Raw genomic sequence first — 20,396 nt, 5'->3', positions numbered from 1 at the left:
AGACCTTTAGAAAAGTTAGGGTCAACGTTATAAACACACCAGAGCAGGTACTGAGCACAATAGGAGCTCTAAAGGCCAAAAGGCCACTTCTACACAAGGAGTAAATGAAAAAAAAAAGAAATTGCCAGAGAAATCGGCTTCCTTTAGAAACTTGTAAAGATGTTTTTCTTCTAAATGTCAAGAAGTTACACAGAAGATTATTACCAGAAACCAAGCAGGTGCTTCTTCCCAAGGGCCAGAATAAAAAATTCTACAGCACTGATAAATCAATAGTCAACAATATGACATTAATTGCAAACCCCCTGAGGTTTGTTTCAGGTTAAGGTTGAGGTGAGTATGATGTGGAACCAAAGTTTTTTAAGAGTAAAAGTTCATCAAAGATCTAATAGTGTGCAGAGAGGGGATTTAGTGCTTTGTGAGTCTGGAAATTGCTATATTAATGTTAGCATAGATAATTTTTTTCCTCAGAAATATGAATTATGGGTGGTAGCAGGTTCTTTTTGTTATGAACCAGAGCTGTATATATTCTCCAGCTTCTGGGGCTCAATGATAAGATGAAATATCATTGCTTTCTGTGTGATCTCAGGAGTGACTTTCTTTCTTTCCTTATTTTAAGCTCTGTTTCTGTATAACCAGTTTACAGTGTGAACTGGGTGTACAATCATTTTTCTTTTTAGCAGTTCTAAGAATCAACCTATTGAATTAAGCTTATGTCTATTTCAGTTATTAATCCCTTCTGAGTTTTGTTTTCTGTACAGATAATGTTCCTTTAGATCACTTCAGTCGTTTCCTGGGTTATTTTTTATTTTCAAAAATATATCTGTTGTATGTCAGGTCATTAGAGAAGAGACTGAGAGGTTTGCTAACCAGAAGAAAGAGCTGCAAATGGGAATTAAAAAGCTGCATGAAACTGTGAGTTTCTTACAAGTGTAATGGCTTAGCTTACAGTTTTGTTTACATGTACACTTCCTTTACAACTATCAGCTCTAGTGCTTAGTTACATTTTTGTCATAAACACTGAGCAGACAGGTAATAGAGAGATTTGTCTCTTCAGGGACAGCGTGCTGAACCTGTCAGGAACAACTGTCTGGTTCTGAGGTTCCTTTGCTCCAACTAAAAAATTTGTACCACCCTTATATCTTGAGCAATCTATCCCCTCAGCAGGCTAGTTTCTGCTGGTCTAACAGCCTTCCGTTATAGAAACTGTCATCCTCTCCTCTTCCTTCTCCAGTTTGTTTTCCAGTTGCTCAGCTCCCAGCATATCCTGCTGCATGGGGCTGTTCCTCCCCAGATGCAGGATTTTGCATTTCCCTTTGTTGAACTGCATGAGATAGATAAAAACTTTTGAAAGTTCTCAGAACTAAAGAATGAACAATTCCATGCTACAGATTCTTAGAAAGTATGCACAACTCCACATATAACATCCAAATGAGCTTTAAGGGAAGGATGAAATATATTCACATAGTAGTCTCTGTCACTAGGTACAGGCAGCACGTTCTACCAATTACCATGAAGCAGTTAAAAGTGGAGGCAATTAAAATGATTTTCTCTGTTATCAAGTTCCACAGTGTTAAAACCAGTGTTTCCTCTATTCACATTCGAATTACTTTTTATTCCTTATACTTATTTTTTAAAAAAACAGATTCAGAAAATGATGCATGAAAATGAACTGGTGCCAGACATTGAGAAACTGGAGCAGCAGGAGTTCAACCTGGATGTAGAAGAACAGGAAAGAGCACAAGAAAAGGCTGAAGAAGAAGTGGCCAGGGTATGATAGAGTGGAAAGAGAACATTTTAAAACTAGCAGTGAAAAGGAGAAGCAATAACTGAAGAATAGAAGATGATCTCAAAGTTGTTCACTGTTGAGAAGCAGGAAAGCGTAAAAGTATTTTAAGTCACTTTTTGAAGCAGGTGAATCTGCTAATGCAGATATTGCCAGTTGGAATATGATCTATGCCAGAAACTGTAAATCTGACACTGTGACCTTGGGTACAGCGCTGCTTAAGTTCTGGAATGCTTTTCTTCACATATGAAATGACACCTTTCAGTAGCAGTAGTATGCAATATCATTTTTGGAGAAGATAGCTGCAGTAGTCTAAGATTATGAAATACGGGTAATTCATTTAATCTGCCAGGTTTGTTTCAACAACTCAATACAAATTGCCTATATCTTGTTGGTTTGCACCACATGTCATTATTTTCTTTTCTGTATCTTGAAAGGTGAGGAAGGAGATTGAAATGGAGAATTTAGCCAACTGCTATTTGCAGAGTGTCATCAAACATGAGTGCTGGGATCCAGTGTGTGTAAAAGGACGTGCTGTTAAGGTAACCATCACTTTCTAACTCACTTACTGCAGTAGTTTATTGATTCCTTAAGGTACTGAAACAAAATAAATAGAAGTATAACACATTTCTGGTTTGCTTATGGTATGAGGAAAAAAACCACTTCTTTCCAGGGCTCATGCAAATCTTTCATTCTGTTGATTTTGACCGAGCCTGGCTGATTTTGCCTTTTAAAGTGGATAAATGTGCTAATAAGCAAATAAGTAACTCCTTAGTTCCTAGATACTAGAGAATATCTTCATGCAGTGTTGCTAAACGGAGAAGGTAAATATTATATTTCTGTGTTGGGTCGGTAGGACTTCTGCAACACAGAATGTAAAAGCAAAATTTAACCCTGATTTAGCCTATTTTAAACAGAGGGATATTAGTCAAACTAGTGATACTAGATTATCTCAAGGGTGGTTAAAGACCGAGTAATTTTACCAAAAATCTTGTCCTGGTTGAATTCTGTGAATAAAGAGGACATAGCCAGAGGTTATTTAAAAAAAAAAATAAATAAAGGCAGCAAATTTTAAACCAACCATTTTTACTACCAAAAAGGCAAGTGGTTTTTTTCTGACTCCTATATTCTTGCTGGATTGTCTACATTAATTGATCATCAATATTATTTCTGATTTTAAGAAGCCTCTGTAACTATTTAGCATTCAGTTTTTGGACAAATGAATTAACAGATGTGTTCTGAAGAAGTTTTTACCTTGGGTGTTTTTGTTTTCTAAAAAAAAAATATAATTGAACAGTGCTTCCATATAGCTTCTGAAGTGAAAAATTATCCAATGAAGGAACGTACTGAAGAAGAACTGAAAATTCTGGAGAAAGTTCTCCAGTTAAAGAAGATTGAGACAGCTGATGATGAGGTACAATCCCTTTGAAGTACTGCATATAGGCATTTCAGATCAGAATGCTCTGAGTTGGCATCTTAACCCCTTTTTTACATAGACACATTTCTTGGGTCCGTTTTCGCTGTAGAAATACTTCCCTAAAAATTTGAAGATATTCGTAAAGATGAAATGTTGTGGTTTTACTTAGAACAAATGCATTAGTATTGAAGAATCACAGAAGAGCTGAGGTTAGATAAGCCATTTGGAAGTCATCTACTCCAGCCCACCTAGAACAATTTACTCAGCTCCATGTCCAGTCAGGTTTGGAATATCTCCAAGGATGGAGGATTCCATAACCTCTATAGGCTACCTTCTCCCATGTTTGACAACCTTCAGAGGAAATGTGTTTCATTATATTTAAGTTGGATGTTCTGTATTTTGATGTATAACCATTTCCTTTCAATCTGTCACCGACACCGCTGAGAAGAGTCTGGCTCTGTTGTCCTTACTCCTCAGGTTTTCATATGTGTTATTAAACACCACCCCCCAAGCCTTCTCCTTCTTGAGGCTAAACAATCCCAGCACGCTCAGCTTCTTTTCACATATTAGGTGCTTCAAACCCTTAATTGTATTAGTGGCCTATCGCTGGGTTTGCTCCGGAATGCCCGTGTCTTTCTTGTACTGGGGATCCTACAACTGGGCCAAATACTCTGTATATGTTCACTTCAACTTGTGGGTTTTTGATCACTGGGCTTAATTGCAGAATATGATCTCTAGAATTTTTTCATACGTGTGCCACTGGTTCGTATACAAAATTAACACAGTTGTCATGTTTGTGATATTCAGGCTCAGAAGAAAAATCCTGAGACTGAGTCTGAGACTGTATTACCTGAGGAAGAATGAGAGAAGACAGAAGACGTAATGGCTGATGATAATGCATCTTCCTGCCTGATTGGAAGTCTGAGCTCTCAGTATGGTGGAGATACATCTATCCTGTACCACCAACTGGACTTGCACAGTAGGGAGCAGAAAGTCAATCAGATAGTGTTATTAAAGGTGATGTCTTTTCAAGTTTGTATTACTGTAGTGGCACTGCCACACCTTTGGGTTCTCATAGCAGTCACAGACGCTCAGATTTTGGGTGTACTGACACTGCAATGGAGAGTTGCACAGGCCACTGTGTTACAGATAAATGCACATCGTGCAGCAAAGCACCACGTGGATTTGCCAGCTCAGGTGTGGAAGAAAAACGTTTTTATGAAATTGGTTACCCAATTTGAGAGTATTTCTATTTGTCCTCTGGTGTTTGTATAGCTGGCTTGCACAGCTCAGCATGCCTGTGGAAACGTGACCTCTTTCCATACTATTTGCTGCTGAATGAAAGTTCAGCTGTATCCTCACACCATTTCATTTCTTTACAGTCTTATCAGCCCTTCATTTGGAGCCTTCAGTGTTTCTGTTATTTAATATTCTTTACTATCCGACTCTCCCTTCTCTTACCCTGGCCTGTTTATTAAGCAGTAAACATGCTACATAAAAGGCTTCTTATGAAGATGATCTGCAAGGGCAGAAGTGGTTAAACAACAGTAAAGCATTGCCTCATCAGAGCTCTTTAAGGCTACAACTGGTAGCAGAGCTCAACAGTTATGCGTTGTAATACATAAAATCTAGTAGATACACTAGTTTTTAAAGCAGATGGGGAAGAAACACAAGGAGCAATTTTAGATGTAAGTTTGGATGTAACGAGATCTTTCTACTGTGTGGCTTTCAAGATGCATACGATATATCTAATAGCAGACAAGTCTGCTGTGTTCTTGGCCAGTGCAGTGAATTTGCTGAGAGTTAGATAGGTAGCTGACAAACACTTGAGCACAGCCTTTTGTCTCCCAGCAACACTTTATGTTATCTGCCATCCTGCCTTACTACATCATAACTTATTATTGTATTAGAAACCAATGAAATAATCATGGCCACAAAAATATTTATTGTAATACAAATTGCAGACAGCTAAAGCATCTCAAAATGTAAAATCTGGTGATAGAACTGAAATCCTTTCCATGTTTCATTTTATTAAATTGATGTAGTAGGAGACACACATAGTTTTCTCTCTTAATATTCTGTTCTGCTTTGTTGAGGTCAATTCTGTAGGCTAAAGGAAGAATTTAAGCACCGAGAATATATGATTTTTAAAATCATTGTAAGGTCTTAGCTGTTTTAAAAAAATAGTTTACGACTTTTGTTTATTTATTTAATGAGGGAATTTTTCTTACATATGCCAGGCAGAAAATCACATAAAAGCATTATTGAAACTGCAGGATGAATCACTTAAAAATCAGGAAAATATGTCCTTAGCGTGTATGTCCCTTAAAAGTATGCCCCTCTACCTGTGATTTACAGTCTCTAGATTTATAGGTCATGTGTTTTTTTTCTTTGAGGCACCTTCTTTCAGCCAAAGAATTCAAAAACAAGCAAATAGAATTTTCTATCCAGTGTTTGCAGCAATATGCAGCAATAAAAATTTCTATGCGGGAAAAAAACCCCACGAATGATAGTTTGCCCACCTCTATTTAACAAAGCTTGAGCTCTGCCTATATGATTTTCATTAAAGGGCTTTACCAGTTTATCTCCCTGTCACACATACAATTACACACATTTATGGTTTTGATGGCTTGAGGAGTGGTCCCATAATCATGGATGGATGTGACCTGTGCCATATTGCTGTTTCCCTTTTTGGTATTTCAGGACATCATTTACAAACTGAAAACTGCTTTTAATAAGGAATTTGACATAGTTGCACAACAAAAGGAGCAGGAGATAGAACGAGTGAAAGAAAGAAACCTGAGGATCCGAGAAATCTTGGAACAACTTGATCTGCAGTTGGAAGTGTGGGAGCCAGCTCTTACAGATGATGAGATACCAGAGCGAGCACTCACAGTTCAGGATTCAGAGGTGTTTGAAAAATGAATCTTTCTCTTTCACCTACTCAAATATATTTATTTAATTCCTGTCATTGCCAGACATTGAAAAGCTGAAAACAGATGTGTCTGTGTACTTAAAATCATCTTTTTGTCTCTTTTGCTTCCCTTCACTCTTTAGGGAGAAAACTTATAATAAGTCAATCCAAAATGAATAAGATGTATACAATCTTAATTCGTTGATGTTAAGTTTTTAATTGGCTATAAATTAGGTAGATATTCCCCCTGTTCCTGAGTGTAAGATTCAAGCCAGGCTTGGAGGGTTTACTTCCATAGATAAGGGTTTCTCTGTTTATTCTGAGCACCATTTTGAGACTAAGTAGTTTTAGACTAAGTGTGTGGGTACTAAACCGTGCTTAGTACTGTAATTATAAATTGAAATGATAATTTATAAAGAAGCACCATGCTTCTTATACAATATATTCCACCAATCTCATGCTCTTTTGGTCAGTCTTTCCCAATTCTCTCTGTTCTCTCACCAGTTCGTGTTATTCACTGTCAGAAAAGGTATGCAAGAAATACAACTAATCTCAACAAAAATGATGGTAGTTTCTATTTTAGCATTTTTAAATATGCTTTCAGGGGTGTTCGAAAGAACAATGTCCTCTTGAGGAGTATTATCATGGAGCAGAGATACAAAAAGCATCAAGAATTAGTATTGCCCCTCTTTCCAAAGGTTCTTAGTCTGCATGTGATCACATTTGGAGAGAAGAACCCTGATATGACCCTCATTTTCTTCCTTCAGATTAAAGTTGAAAAATACTTGACTCAAGAAGAGAGAGAGAAAGCAGAAATGCTGGCTAAGCTTGAAATGGAAAGACGTCTTGCTGAGAAGGTACTTAAAGTAGTTTCCTTTTTTACTGTGTAGGCCTTTGTCTCTGGTCAGGCTTATTTAGTTAATGCTGCACTGAAATATTCCAGTCATGTAGCATGGGAGAATAAAGTGTAAATGGTAGGTAATGATGATGTGTGCCTTTTCCTTCTTATTATCGTTTACAATTGGAACTACCTAGACCAGCCGGGGGGAGAAAAGATTTAGTATTAGGCTCAACATTTTCTAAAAAAAATGGCAGTTAAAAATACTCTATCAGGTGACTAGGGATTAGATAAATTTCTAAATGCATGCTGCTGCTCAAGAGAGAGCTTTCTGCTTTATCTGTGTTTGTTAACTGAGCGACCTGTGCTCTTCAGGGATAAGGCAAGGGTGTTGTAATGCTTTCCTCTGGCTTTAAAACGCATCTGTGCAGAACCTAAAATGGTTCGGTTCCCAAAAGAGATGCTCAATGAGACAATAACACAATAGCCTCCTTCACCCTAGCCTACCAACTGCACAGGAGTAGTCTATACCTGTGTATTCTTTTCTAGAATGCCAGAATGGCAGTTTGAGTAAGTTATTTGGTACGTGAACATCCGTCCACCAGAAAAAACTCTGAGACTTTCATCATGTTTCACAGGCATCACCGAAGTGCATTAATCTACTAGTGACACACCGTATAATTGTACAGATGATCTAGATGTGAACTACCCTATTATCCCTCTCAAAACTTCCAATTACTACACTTCCTTTTGCAAACAAAAATGTTTTTTGTGGTTGTTTGCAGGACAATGACAGACTGCGTGCTCTTAATGACATGATGGGTGGAGTCCTAGAAGTCAAAAAGGAAGACGTCTTGAAGATGGTGAGCTGTGTTTCTGCCATATCATTTAGGTGGTTTGTGGGCTTTTAGAGGACGTGTGAAATTCAACTAGCAAATATTTCAAACCTAAGTGATAGGAGAAAGTCAGAGACTTGTAGAATTGCATTAAACCTACATAGACTCTGTAAGAGACCACACACTGGACTCAAAAGAGACCACAGAGTTCTAGTGCCTGCATATGACTTATCCATAACACCTGTCCCTGTCACAGTGGAATACTGCAGGAACATAATCTGGTATTACCATTATAACAACTGGTGGAGGAAGAGCCTGTTTTCCATCACTGTGATCTCACAGAAAAATACTGTATTCCATTTTAACTCAGCCAATATAGGTAGTACACAAGTAAAGAAAGGAACAAATGTGAAATGTCACAGAAAAAGAGTACGGCAGGACCAAGCATTTTCCCTGGAATTGATCTCTTTTGGAAAATTAGGGCTCCACTTAGAAGTATACGTTAGCATGGAGTTAGATTTGGGTTACCTTTTTGAGTTAGATTTTTTTCTGAAGCAGAAAACGTGAGGTATCTAGTATCTACAGCAGTATGTTTGAGTACAAAATACTTGTCCTTTACAAGATCCAGCAGTGAATTCCTATAAGCAATTGAGAGAGAATAGCACAATATGTGTCACCAAAATTACTGTGCAAGTGACAGACCAGAGAAACAGAATATATAGGTAACTTAGACTTAAGTCTTGTACCTTATTTACCACTAAGGAATACCTTTAACTCATCTTGAGATGTGCTAGAGTTTGTTAGTGTGCAGATGGGGACTTAATGTTGCTTTTGAAACATATTTGTCTTTAATTCTTCCAGGATATTCCTCCACCTCCTTTTCTGTCCAAGCCTGAGCATCTTTGGAATGAAGAAGAAAAGAGAATATTTAGAGAATATGAGATAAAAGTCAAGGAACTGAATGAAGAAAAAGAGGAATATAGAAGGGTAAATTAAAATGAGAAAAGGAGTGGTTTTGTTAACATGCTCATCACCAGAGTTTCAGGAGCTACTTCTGAAAATGCTAATACACAGAATAAATGGAGAACAAGTGAAGAACAAAGATCATGTGGCATATGAAAGAAGTCCTAGCTTAGACTAGACAATCTCTACTTATACCAAGTAATACAAGCCAAAGCCTGTGGCATCTCACAGACAGTAACTTTCCTTCACAAATGTACCAGTATTCCTAAAATTTTTTTCAGGTTCCATTCCCAGAGTTGCTGATGCCATACGCAAATGATACAACTCTTTTTATTCTTCGAAGTCATATTTGGACAACATAACTCGGTAGCCTGGCAGCACCTCCTTCCAAACAAATAATTTCTGGGACCTTTTGGCTAAAGGATACAATTCCATATTTTCATTCTACAATATCTGAGCTTCTTTGTTCTTCTAGATGTGATATTGCTGCTCTTGTCCTTCCCTTCTCCAGGCACTGGAAGATGAACTGAAGAAACTTAAAGCTTCCATCCAGGAAACAACACGAAATTTTGATGAGATTGTGTGTAAACTCTCTGAAAGGAAAGTGAAATCAGAGATGGTCGTCTACCAGGTATTGCAGAGAACATTGATTTTTCTTCTCTGTCACTGTGCATCAGGAAAGTTAACATTTTTTAATACAATCATTTTACAGGAAGAACTCAAAATAGTCAATCTTGTTTACGCTTTACTGTTGGATGAGGAGTTGGACACTAGAAAAGCTGGACTTCATAATTTTCTTGTGAAAAAGGAGAAAGAAAAAGTAAGTAGTCATTTGGAATGCTGTTCTTAGGAAAAGTGTAATATTTACAAAACATTTTCTTGTGAGGACTGCTCTTTCCAAATAAAAATTTTGCTGTAGATTATTTTCTGACAATTTACAGGGTCACTGATATATTTTTCAACTTGTACAGGTGACATACTTTATAAATACATATGTTTTTTAATAGATATACTCATTTTGGTTCAGCTGGAGTTGTTTGGTAAAATTCTATGCATTCAGAAGGGCATGCTGCTAATGGTTGTTATATATAGTATTTTTCAGTATCCAGTGTCAAGCTGGAAGCAGCAACTATGATGCTTTTAGGACATGAAGATGTGTAATGCCATCACGTTTTTCACTGAAGTGAGGGCCATGCTGACTTGTGTTTGCCAGTTCAAAGCATAGACAGAGGTTGCTTTTGAGTATCTGACACACATACCCTTGAGCACAAAGTGTTTATAATCTTATTGACCAATTTAGTCTCCTGAAGCGTTTACCCATCCCTGCCAAATCATATAAAAAAAAAAATTCTAACTCTTCCCATAGGTAGATCTTTTGGTCCATACAAACTGTGAAATACAGGAGAAGGATCTCCCCAGCAGAGTAGAGGCATTTAACAGCCTCAGTAAGACGTAGTATCCTGACAGGTAGCAGAACTATGTTATGACGAAAGGGAAGCTGCATTCTCAAATTAAAACACTCCATTGAACAGCGTTTGTGAATTTTTGCACTGTGTTACCTGTGATGATGTGAAAGGAAAAGGAAATCTTTGTGCAAGTGAAAACAACTATCAACAAAGGTCCTTACATTCAGATTTTAATATGAAGACTTGTAAGCATTTGTATATTTCTTCCACAAATTTCTTACTGTCTTAAGCAGGGGACTAATTTAATTTCACACCTGCTCACCCATTAGCAGTATCTACAATTAACCTGCAGAAGAAGGCATTGACTTGTTAGTGAAAACAGCTCACATGTTTTTCTCTAGAAATAAGAAAGCGTCAGCTTCATCAGTGTAAATGAGTGGCTGGTTGGTGCTTCTGCTGGATGAGTTTCATTCCTGAAATGTTTTGGTTTTGCTATAGGACAAGACTACGAAAACACTCCAGACTACAGAACATAAAATTGTGGCTTACATGGACACCTATGAAAATGCAGTAGTTGAAGAGAAGGTGAGACTCTTGACAAACACAAGGAGGTTCACAAATTAAAAAGTTAATGCTGTGTCTTGATAACAAGAAGAATGTACTTCACTGTGAGCATGGGATGAGTTCTGGTCAACTTGCTGATTGCTGAAATTCAGTTGTAAAGGAGAGTATGTGCAGAGAAAAATTAATGAAGTATCCCGGATTCCTGTGATGCTTGACAGTGCTTGGAAGAGCACCATGTTCTATATTTCTAAGGTATGAGCAGGTTAATGCTTTTTTAAAAATAACGTTTTGGTAACAAGAAAGCTTTCTGTTTCCCTCCTAGAAACTGGAATGTGGTTTTACAAAGGAGTTTGCTGACCTACCTGCTGATCTCCTTAATGAACTTTCCCAACTTTACAAACGTCGACCAGAGTAAGATCCTCCTGATGCCATCTGCTTAAATATTGGTGTTTCTTGGGAGACAAGAATGAGAATGCTATTTATTTCAATGGTCAAAATTATTTTGATAATCAGTGGGCTGCCTGCTTTTTATTGGCTATTTAACAATTGCTTTTTTGAGTACTTATATTTCCTCATTCACCCCCCACAATCTATTTTAAATGCAATCTAAATAATCATGAGGTTTCAAAAACATATATTCTTATTTTGTGTAAGATGCAGTCTTACCTATTTGTTCTTTGCTAGGAACTTGAAAGAATGAAATGTTCATAGTTGTTTTTGCACTTCTTTTGTGCAAGAGATAATAAAAAGTAAATATTTTATGTACTCTATATGTGCACTAGGGCCCCAGTGACAGAAATGGCCTTTGACACTGCAAACCCGTATGGCAATTGTTCAGGCTCAGCTGAAGATTACAAACATGCACGTACCCTGTTAAGGAAATCCATGGATGAACTGGATAGTCCTGAGTACATGCCTAATGGCTTAGACCCATCTATATGGGAACGCTTTTGTCTAGCTAGAAGAAATAAAATGGAAACTGAGGAGCTGGTATGTAAAATTCTTTATTTTTCCAGTATACTTCTTGATATTTTCGGATCTGATAGTTCTACGGAGTTCAAGTGCAGGGTCAAGGTAATGGTGAAACAACAATGCAGCACACACACAAGCTGCATTTGAGTTTGAAGGTTGCTTCTGACCACATTCAGTTCAGAATAATAGAAATGCTATGAAGGGAAATGGGATCTAGTTCTCCTTCACAGGAAAAATTAGCATATTAATGTGAATGGATTTTATCAGAATGATTATGATTTTGGTGTGGTTTCATTAAAAAAAAAAAAAAAAAATTACCTTTCCTCTGTCCATACCAAAAAAAATATTAAGGCATTCGGTTTTCATCATCTGTTGGAGTTGTTCTCTCCCTTTATCAGTCTACATTTGCAGCCATGCATTCCCATATTGTTTTAGAATGTCAAGAGCAATTCCTAACAGATGGTGTGGAAAAGTTCTAGCAAGCTGTTTGTTCAGCTTAAAAGCATGAAGGTGTAAATCTCAGTTTTCCAGAGACAGAGATACATGAGCTTTGAGCAAAAGATATACAGATTTCCTTTCATGTGAATAAAATACGTGTAAATGAATAAATTATTTTCTGAGCAGTGTATAAAGATGCCCCAACACTGGAAACATTCAAGGTCAGGTTGGATGGGACTCTGATATCGAGTTGAAGATGTCCGTGCTCACTGCAGGGGGGTTGGACTAGCTATCTTCATGATCCCTTCCAGTGCAACCATTCTATGATTCTATGATTGTAACCTCCTTGTCCATGTGCTGAGATTCTCAAAATACCAGGCTATGTATTTATACATATGTTTGTCTTCTTAAGAACTTGTCTTCTCTGTTCTTGAAGAGTCTTGCCCTGCCATACTGACAAAGTTGAAAAAATTCAGAATGTCACAATATTGCTTGCTTAGGTGAAACAGAAAGACCGAACACTGGCAGAGATGCAGGCCTTTCTCCAGAGAAGAATGGATGACGATGAGAAGATTAAGTCAGAACTAGAAGGCGTTTTCCAAGAACTTAGATGGTATTTTTTTTTCTTTTCCTATATTTTGCTATGTTTTACTACTGTACCGACACAGAGCTGAAAGTTACATACAAAATTATGCAGTGGTGTTCTCCAACACTCTTTTCTCTAGGATCCATCCTAGAGACCTACAATATTTCTGAAATGAGGTGCGATTGCACCACATGTGAGCAGGCCAAACCAAAATTTTTCACAGAAAGGGTCATTGGGCACTGGCAGAGGCTGCCCAGGGAGGGGGTTGAGTCCCCTTCCCTGGAGGGGTTTAAGGGACGGGTGGACGAGGCACTGAGGGACATGGGTTAGTGATTGATGGGAATGGTTGGACTCGATGATCCGATGGGTCTCTTCCAATCTGGTTATTCTATGATTCTATAATTCTAAATCTGGGGATAAATTATACAAGAAAAAGGGTGCTGGCTGGAGTCTTCTCCATATCCTTCTCAGTTGTTATTAAAACTTCTGTTCAGTAACAGACACCTTCTCTCAGAACATGAGCTGGAGTATGTCAAACTGAATCAGTGGTTGAAAACTTCATGTATGGAAATAAGTTGCAAATTCTGTAGTCGCTTTGGGCGCAAGTACAAGACAGGCTCTTAAAGAGTAACCCCTACATGAAAATACCTCTCACCAGTAATAAATAAAAACATTCTGAGAATCATAGGAGGATTTATGCAAACCTGTTGAAATCACTAACTTCTTGTTTTCTGCCATTATAGGGTGCAGGAAGAGAAGAAGAAATTTCAAAGGAATTTGACTGTCCAATTTTTGCTAAAGCAAGGACAGGTGGAATTGGAAAGTACTGGGATCCCAGACTACAGTGATGCCATTCTCATTAATAGGAGTGTTATTGAAGAACTGAATTCCTCTATCATGGTAATTTGCATTATCTGAAGGAAATCTAAGCTTTTTAAACAAATGTATTGTCCTTCAGGGGCTCTGCTTTTTCTCCAGTTTGACATCTAGTTTCAATTCATTACTACACACCAGGAGGCTCAATTGTAATCAAGAAGCTATTAAGGATTCCGTAATGTCTCTTATCACGATGTACAGATTGCAATATAGATTGCTTTCTTGATGTTTGATCAATATAATTCAGACCAATAAAATGGCAACAGTTTTTAGACACACCATCACTTACACACGCTTTAAACAGAAAATGCTAATCCAGTCTGAAAATTCCCTCAAGGCAAAGGCACAGTTAAGAAGCATTTGAACAGTAGCTTACATTAAGATTTAAAAAATAATACACTTTTTTATGTAAGGTGAAAATGGTGATGCTACTTAAAACAGTGCTTCATACTCCCATTAAAAGGTTCTTTTCTTAGGCATTCTAGCTGTACAAAAACTGCTACTGGACAAAGCCTTCAGCAATGTCTGCAGAATACCTTATAGAGGGCTGATTTGTATTCTGTAGAGCTAAAATGCCTTCATGTTCAAAAGACAGAAAGGTGGAGAGAGAGGTTAGCTGTAATTTTCTCCATCTCCTCCTCTGATCTAAGGCTGTGGCACAGAGCATAAAAGGGAAAAAATTCTACAAAAGATAACCATCTGGAGCAAAGTCTAGAAAGAGACTGCAGTATAGCACGTTCTTCTTACTAAAATTATAACTTTGGAAGCTTGTCCAACTTGTTGCAAATAATTATTCCATAATTTGCAAAATATGTTAATGAAGATTAATCTATTTTTTCAGGCTCAAGGAAGAAAAAAGATTGCTAGCATGGTGGAATGTAAAGACTTCTCTAAAGTGATATTTCATCTGGAATGGGAGCACAAGAAAATGAGAATGCAGATAGAAGATCTGGAACAGAAGGCTCGGGATATAGCAACGCTATCTATTTCAAAAGACCGCCAGCTAGTGAGTTACTTTCTTTATATTTTGACCACAGAAAATTTTGCTGGCTATACCTGTAAGATCATTTATACCTCTTAAGTCCCTTACTCCTATGGAGAAACCTGATGCCCACTAAGTCAACAATTTAGTTTTCAGAGTAAAGTTTTATTCTTGAGAGTGATCAGTGATGCGGCTGTTTGGTATGCTCAGCTGTAAACAAAGGCAAAATTAGCCCTGACTCTCGTTGTTTCAAAATCGGCACCGAGATTAAGGAATGAGGATTTTGCAGCCTCAGAAGACAGATCCTTTAAATAAAAGACTATAACTTCCTTTAAAGTGAAAGGTCTGAGGTGCTCCCATCTGGTATCTCACTGGGCTTTGAACAAGCCCAGCTGGCAGGCCAAAAACTGTAGGAAAAGGTAAGAGCCAAGGATACCAGTGGGAGAGGAGAGGATGAAGACAGCTTGTAGGGGAAGCCTGAGCATATTGCAGTATGGGATATAGAGGACTGCAAGGAAAGCTGATGGTTTTGTTGTGCTAAGGTGAGGGGCATAAAGGTTTGGAGTAAGAGTTGTTGGAGGATGGGTAAGCTATGGATATTGCAGTGGGGAGAGCTATAAAGCACAGAGAAAATGAAGAATGTTGGAGGGCAAGTAAGGATATTGCAATTCAATCAAAAGATTAAAAGAAAATCCTAAACACCTGTTTTAGTCAGGCTTCATTTTGCTGCCCTCCAAACTGCTTGTTCACTTCTGAATCAGAGCCAAGGGACTTTCTGTAACTGCCACCCACAAAACAGCCTTCCAAAGAGGTGATGTGACAACACACTGAAAAGTTCTTGTAGCAAATTAGTCACCAGTGTTGCTGTTATGTGTTAGCTTTTAAACTTCATTTTAACTGATGAGCAGAACTGTTGCTCTTTAGAGAGTTAGGCTTGCCCATAACAAAGGCAAATACCAGTTTAATCAGAATTTGAATGCTTTGAGGGGCTTGACTTCACTCTCTGAGTAGAAATGTGGGGCTAGCAGGAAAGACAAGGCAACAGAGACCCCAACAACAAGAATAGAAAGAAAGGTGGCTTATATAAACGGCGACAGAGTGGGACAAAACCCAGAGACCACCTGGAATAAGGACTATTTGTGAAGCAGTGAGTGAAAGCAGTTTTGTGCTGAAGGTCTGCTGGGCCTTTCCTGTTTCTCCTTTTCTGACCAGAGCAGTTCACAAAATTTTACATGTCACTTCGGTGGGACAGTATCCTGAAAGGATAGATCTACATCTACAAAAACCTTTTTACTGCCCATTATGGGTTACACAGGCTGTTTATCCTTTGTCAATCGATAAAGGGATATTTTAGTAGCAGTGTGCTGAAGAAACACATCTTTAATAACTTCTGTGCAACCTGAATTACTATGCAGGTACAAGAACAATAAAACAGAACTACGGAGAGACCACTCAAAAGAAAACAATCACTTTCCTCTCTGGTCTAAACACAGACTGTATAGCACCTTGGCCTCCAGCTGTGTTAGGTTAGACTACCTTATAAGCAAAAATGTAGCTGAGGTTTTTGGATCAACTCACAACAAATTAGGTTGGTCTTGGTTTCATTAACACATAATAGATAACATTATTTTTAACAGCTCTACAGTCTAGTAGTCACACAGCATCCAAGAATATATTTACCATGTCCATTTATGATCATTAGTAAAACTTTCCAATGTGCAGACTTCTAGTTTTTTGAGTTTTGCAATGTATGATTGTCTTTACAAAATTATGAAATGGTTAAGAACAAACAGGCTTAATGAGATGGCTTCTTTCTGCTTTTAATTCTTCAGTTCCTAAGTATGATGAACTACGACACCCACATCACCCACCAGATTTCAGCGATGGAGCAGAGTCTTGGCATCATGGATAAGGTAAATCCTAAGAGAACCACCACGTCTGAGAGGCACATTTTTAGTTTAAATGCAAGTCCTCTCCTTCATTAGCAAGAGGTGTTGGTAAGAAATAACTGCAACTGATACAGGCATAATGACTCTTCAGCTAACTCTAGGACTGCTGGAGCATAGCCAGAACAGCACACACAGGTGAATATATATCTCAGAATCATAGAATAGTTTGGGTTGGAAGGGATCTTAAAGATCATCCAGTTCCAACCCCTCTGCCATGGGCTCATGTCAAGCTTCTCATCAACCTGCACCCCCGAGTCCTTCTCTGCGGGGCATCTCTCAATCACATCATCCCCCATCCTGTACTGAAATCAGGGATTGCCCCGGCCCAGCTGCAGGATCTTGCACTTGGCCTTGTAGAACCTCATGAGGTTTGCGTAGGCCCACTGCTCCGGCCTGTCCAGGTATTTATTCATTAATAATCGCCTTTCAGTAGTTTTTTCAGCTTGTGCTGAGCTGTCTAGAGCAGCAGTTCTCTAGAGTCTTTCGAAGCAGTCTGCATTCATTGATTGCTGCATAGATCAACCCTATGGAGAGAAATCTACTTGCTTTGTTACCGGAATTAAATGCTTTCCTTCCTGATCCGAATGCAGATCTGCTTAACACTTTTTGCACAGCTTTGCCTATAGAAGTCACTCTTCCATTTCTAATGAAGCATTCTTCCAAATCTTCACTCCTTACTGTGTCTCTCCAGGAGTGCCAGCCTGTTCATAATACCACTGCCCCTCTGTTTTCAAAATAACACAGACACAACAATCTGATTTGCTGGCTCTCTCATCTATTTCAATATTCAGATGACGATTATCCTTGATTTTAAGTGATTCCACTGGATTTTCTCCAGGTTGCTGTAGCTGGCATCAGCCTCCTCATCCTCTTCAAGCTTCAATATTTGTGTTGTCACCTTACAGCCCATCTGACAGCTTCAGCACAACAACCCTTTTTTCAGCAGCTCAGAGCAGCCAAGAGAATGTTCTCAGCTCACACATTCCATTGACTTTCTTTGCTCTCTTTGCCTTTCAAGTTTTATCTTTAATATATCTCTTACCCTGACCTCTTGTCAGCTCCTTAATCAGAACTTTACAAAGCATATTGAAATATTTGTGAAAGACAAAGTAAAGCCAAAATGTGCTACTAGTTACATCCAAATACGCCAAAGTTTACTGAGGTACAAGGAAGTCATTAAGATTATAGGTTTCCATCATAAGTATGTCTTTTGTATAATCTCATATGTTTTCTGTATTCATTTGGGAACGGACAGCTGCACAAGAAGAACGTGAAGAAACGTCAGAAAAGAATTAAAGAGTTGGAAAAGTGCATCAGTTTAGAAGAGCAAGCAAACTACAACCTCAGCCTGCAGCTGAAAGAAATGCTTGTCTCTGTCTCAGAAAGGAGGCACATCTTTGAGGCAGCTGGTGAGTCACAATTTAAGTTACAAGCAAAGAACGTTCAGAAGATATTGCCAAGGCCAGATGGTCCTGTTCTCCATCAGCATCAGCTAAGGGACAAGGAGCACCTACTTCTTATTTTATGTGCACTACTAGTAGTACTTTTTCTACCACAATGTTTACTTAAGAGCATGCCCTTGTAACCAAAGTTAATTGACTAAATTGCTGAAACTATTTATAGTCATTAATACCTTCAGTAGGCAACAGGGCATCATTCTTTCACTTCTTTCCACCCATTCAAGGGAATGGAGGAAGTAAGGTGAAGGGTATTCACCATTGGTAAAACTGTAGAGATCTTTCCCGTAGCAAAAGATTTTCAAAACTGTGGGTACTTGCCAGAAACTAAAGGAAGCATTCCAGTGCCTTTTGAATTTTTCTGCTTTATTCAGAACTGTAAAGACTCTTCAGCCGAACTGTGAGTCTCTTTTAAAATGCTTGCTTATTCTATACAAAACTTAGAAGAACCCCAGGACAGGGCCATATAAATACAAACTATACATCATCTGCAAATACAGGCTAACCCTTATATTTCATTTTATGCAGACACACAGCACATTTCTAATGAGATTGCAAAGCAGCGCTACCAGGAGATTTTGAAGCAGAAACACTTACGGGATCTTGTAGAGGAACAGGAAGAACAGTTTGAAACTCTTCAGGCAGAAGCAGAAAGATGGAGATTAAGAACATTTCCTATCTTTTAGTAATCAAAGTCCAGGTAGATGTATAATACCGTGGTCTTGTCTGAGAAAAAGATCTTGTATGTCTGCCTTTTCTCTCTGAACTTTTCTTTCCACAAACAATTTCTTCTGTAACTTCTTTAAAAATAACTTCAGTTTGAGAGATACCTGTTTGTCCGTTTTGTACAATTTATACCTAGTCTTATCCCCATTATATTTCAACTCGTGAGATTTATTTCTGCTCTTTTGATTTTATAAACCACATCACTCATTACAGAAAACAAATGGTGCAAGAAATTGTAGACTGATAGAAGAACAGGTGAGGTGTGCTTGTACATCCTTAGTCTGCAATATGCAACTGCAGACATTTTGAAGGCAAAATAGTGCAGGAAAACTATGAATTTTCAGCTGCTTCAGTTCATGGCTACGGCTTTGACTTAATTTTGCTTTTTAAATATGTTTTAACCTGTGATGTCACTGTGGGTGGCTAAGGCCCGGCGGTCGGAAGATCTCGCGATGTACGGAAAGGTAGGACCCCCTCCCGGGTAGCCAATTGCGTATTAGTTCATGATGTAAGCAGACGGAAGTGAGGTCGTAAGCCCAGGCTATATAAGGCTGTGTTACGTATCAATAAACGCCATTTGCCGTCCACCACCATACTGACAAAGTTGAAAAAATTCAGAATGTCACAATATTGCTTGCTTACAACTCTTTTTATTCTTCGAAGTCGTATTTGGACAACATAACTCGGTAGCCTGGCAGCACTCTCCTTCCAAACAAATAATTTCTGGGACCTTTTGGCTAAAGGATACAATTCCATATTTTCATTCTACAGTATCTGAGCTTCTTTGTTCTTCTAGATATGATATTGCTGCTCTTGTCCTTCCCTTCTCCAGGCACTGGAAGATGAACTGAAGAAACTTAAAGCTTCCATCCAGGAAACTGAACCAGGTCGCCACGCCTCCGGAGGCAACGCCCCCCGAAGGCGGGGGTGGTGCCGAAACCCGGGGGCCGGGAAGGAGCTCCGGGAATCGGGAAGTCGCTTGGAATCGGGTGAACGACGGCCGGTGCGGCTGGACCAGCCCGGCGGGGAGGACGCTCCCGGACCCGCAAGGAAGATGGAAGCCCTTGTGAAGGTCGTATCGCAATTATATAAGACAGAGTGTAAGCCTAAAGATTTTATTCTCGCCGTTGCGAGACTTTTAGAGCTTGGGGTCATTGACCAGCCGGTGGATATTCTCCACCCCGGCCCCGCGGACTCTGCCCCCCCCACGTGGTGATGATTATGCAGAATCTAAATGTTTGCGAGAGGGGGATGCGTCCCCTCAATCCTCAAACCCCGGCCCGCTTACGGAGGGACAGAAACGAGCGGAATCCTTCTGGGGCGGGTTGGCCGGGGAGGCCGGGGGCGCCGCTGGAAAAGCGGAGCCCGAGGCAATCTCGGAAAGGCCGCCACCTTATGCGGCCCAAGATGGCGCCGAGCGGGAAAGGCGGGGTGAGAACGCTCGCGGCGGGAACAGGGAGGTAGCGCTGGAATTGAACGGCGCGTGCGAGCGTGAGGGGGAGGAGAACATAAAAGAGAAGGGTGGTGCCCGCGAGGGGCGGAGAGCCAGTCAGCGCCCGTCTGCTCCGAGCAGCAGGCGGGGCGAGCCGCGGGGAGGGGGCGGCCCCACCCGCAAGGGAGGTGGGCGGGGCCGGGGCCCGACAGAAGGAGCTCGGGGCCCGGAAGTGACCGGTCAGTCGAGTTCTGACT

The 20,396-nt window shown here is 39.4% G+C and overlaps 1 protein-coding gene across 1 annotated transcript in view; it reads left to right on the top strand.

The window, feature by feature from the left end:
* Positions 1-19,430, top strand: part of LOC138733929 (cilia- and flagella-associated protein 43-like) — a 34,976-nt gene extending 15,546 nt beyond the window's left edge. Inside the window, 20 exon segments of the mRNA XM_069881447.1 lie at positions 835-912; positions 1,643-1,768; positions 2,221-2,325; positions 3,081-3,197; positions 4,008-4,217; positions 5,904-6,110; positions 6,882-6,971; positions 7,738-7,815; positions 8,650-8,775; positions 9,263-9,382; positions 9,464-9,571; positions 10,656-10,742; positions 11,044-11,132; positions 11,504-11,711; positions 12,632-12,744; positions 13,461-13,617; positions 14,435-14,599; positions 16,408-16,488; positions 17,780-17,933; positions 18,510-19,430. Coding sequence (XP_069737548.1) covers positions 835-912; positions 1,643-1,768; positions 2,221-2,325; positions 3,081-3,197; positions 4,008-4,217; positions 5,904-6,110; positions 6,882-6,971; positions 7,738-7,815; positions 8,650-8,775; positions 9,263-9,382; positions 9,464-9,571; positions 10,656-10,742; positions 11,044-11,132; positions 11,504-11,711; positions 12,632-12,744; positions 13,461-13,617; positions 14,435-14,599; positions 16,408-16,488; positions 17,780-17,933; positions 18,510-18,667 — 2,577 coding nt within the window. The 3' untranslated portion in view covers positions 18,668-19,430.
* Positions 19,431-20,396: the final 966 nt, after the last annotated feature.

This window comes from Phaenicophaeus curvirostris, unplaced genomic scaffold (genome assembly GCF_032191515.1).
Source record: "Phaenicophaeus curvirostris isolate KB17595 unplaced genomic scaffold, BPBGC_Pcur_1.0 scaffold_46, whole genome shotgun sequence".
Taxonomy (NCBI): domain Eukaryota; kingdom Metazoa; phylum Chordata; class Aves; order Cuculiformes; family Cuculidae; genus Phaenicophaeus; species Phaenicophaeus curvirostris.
This window is presented reverse-complemented; position numbering and strand designations above follow the sequence as displayed.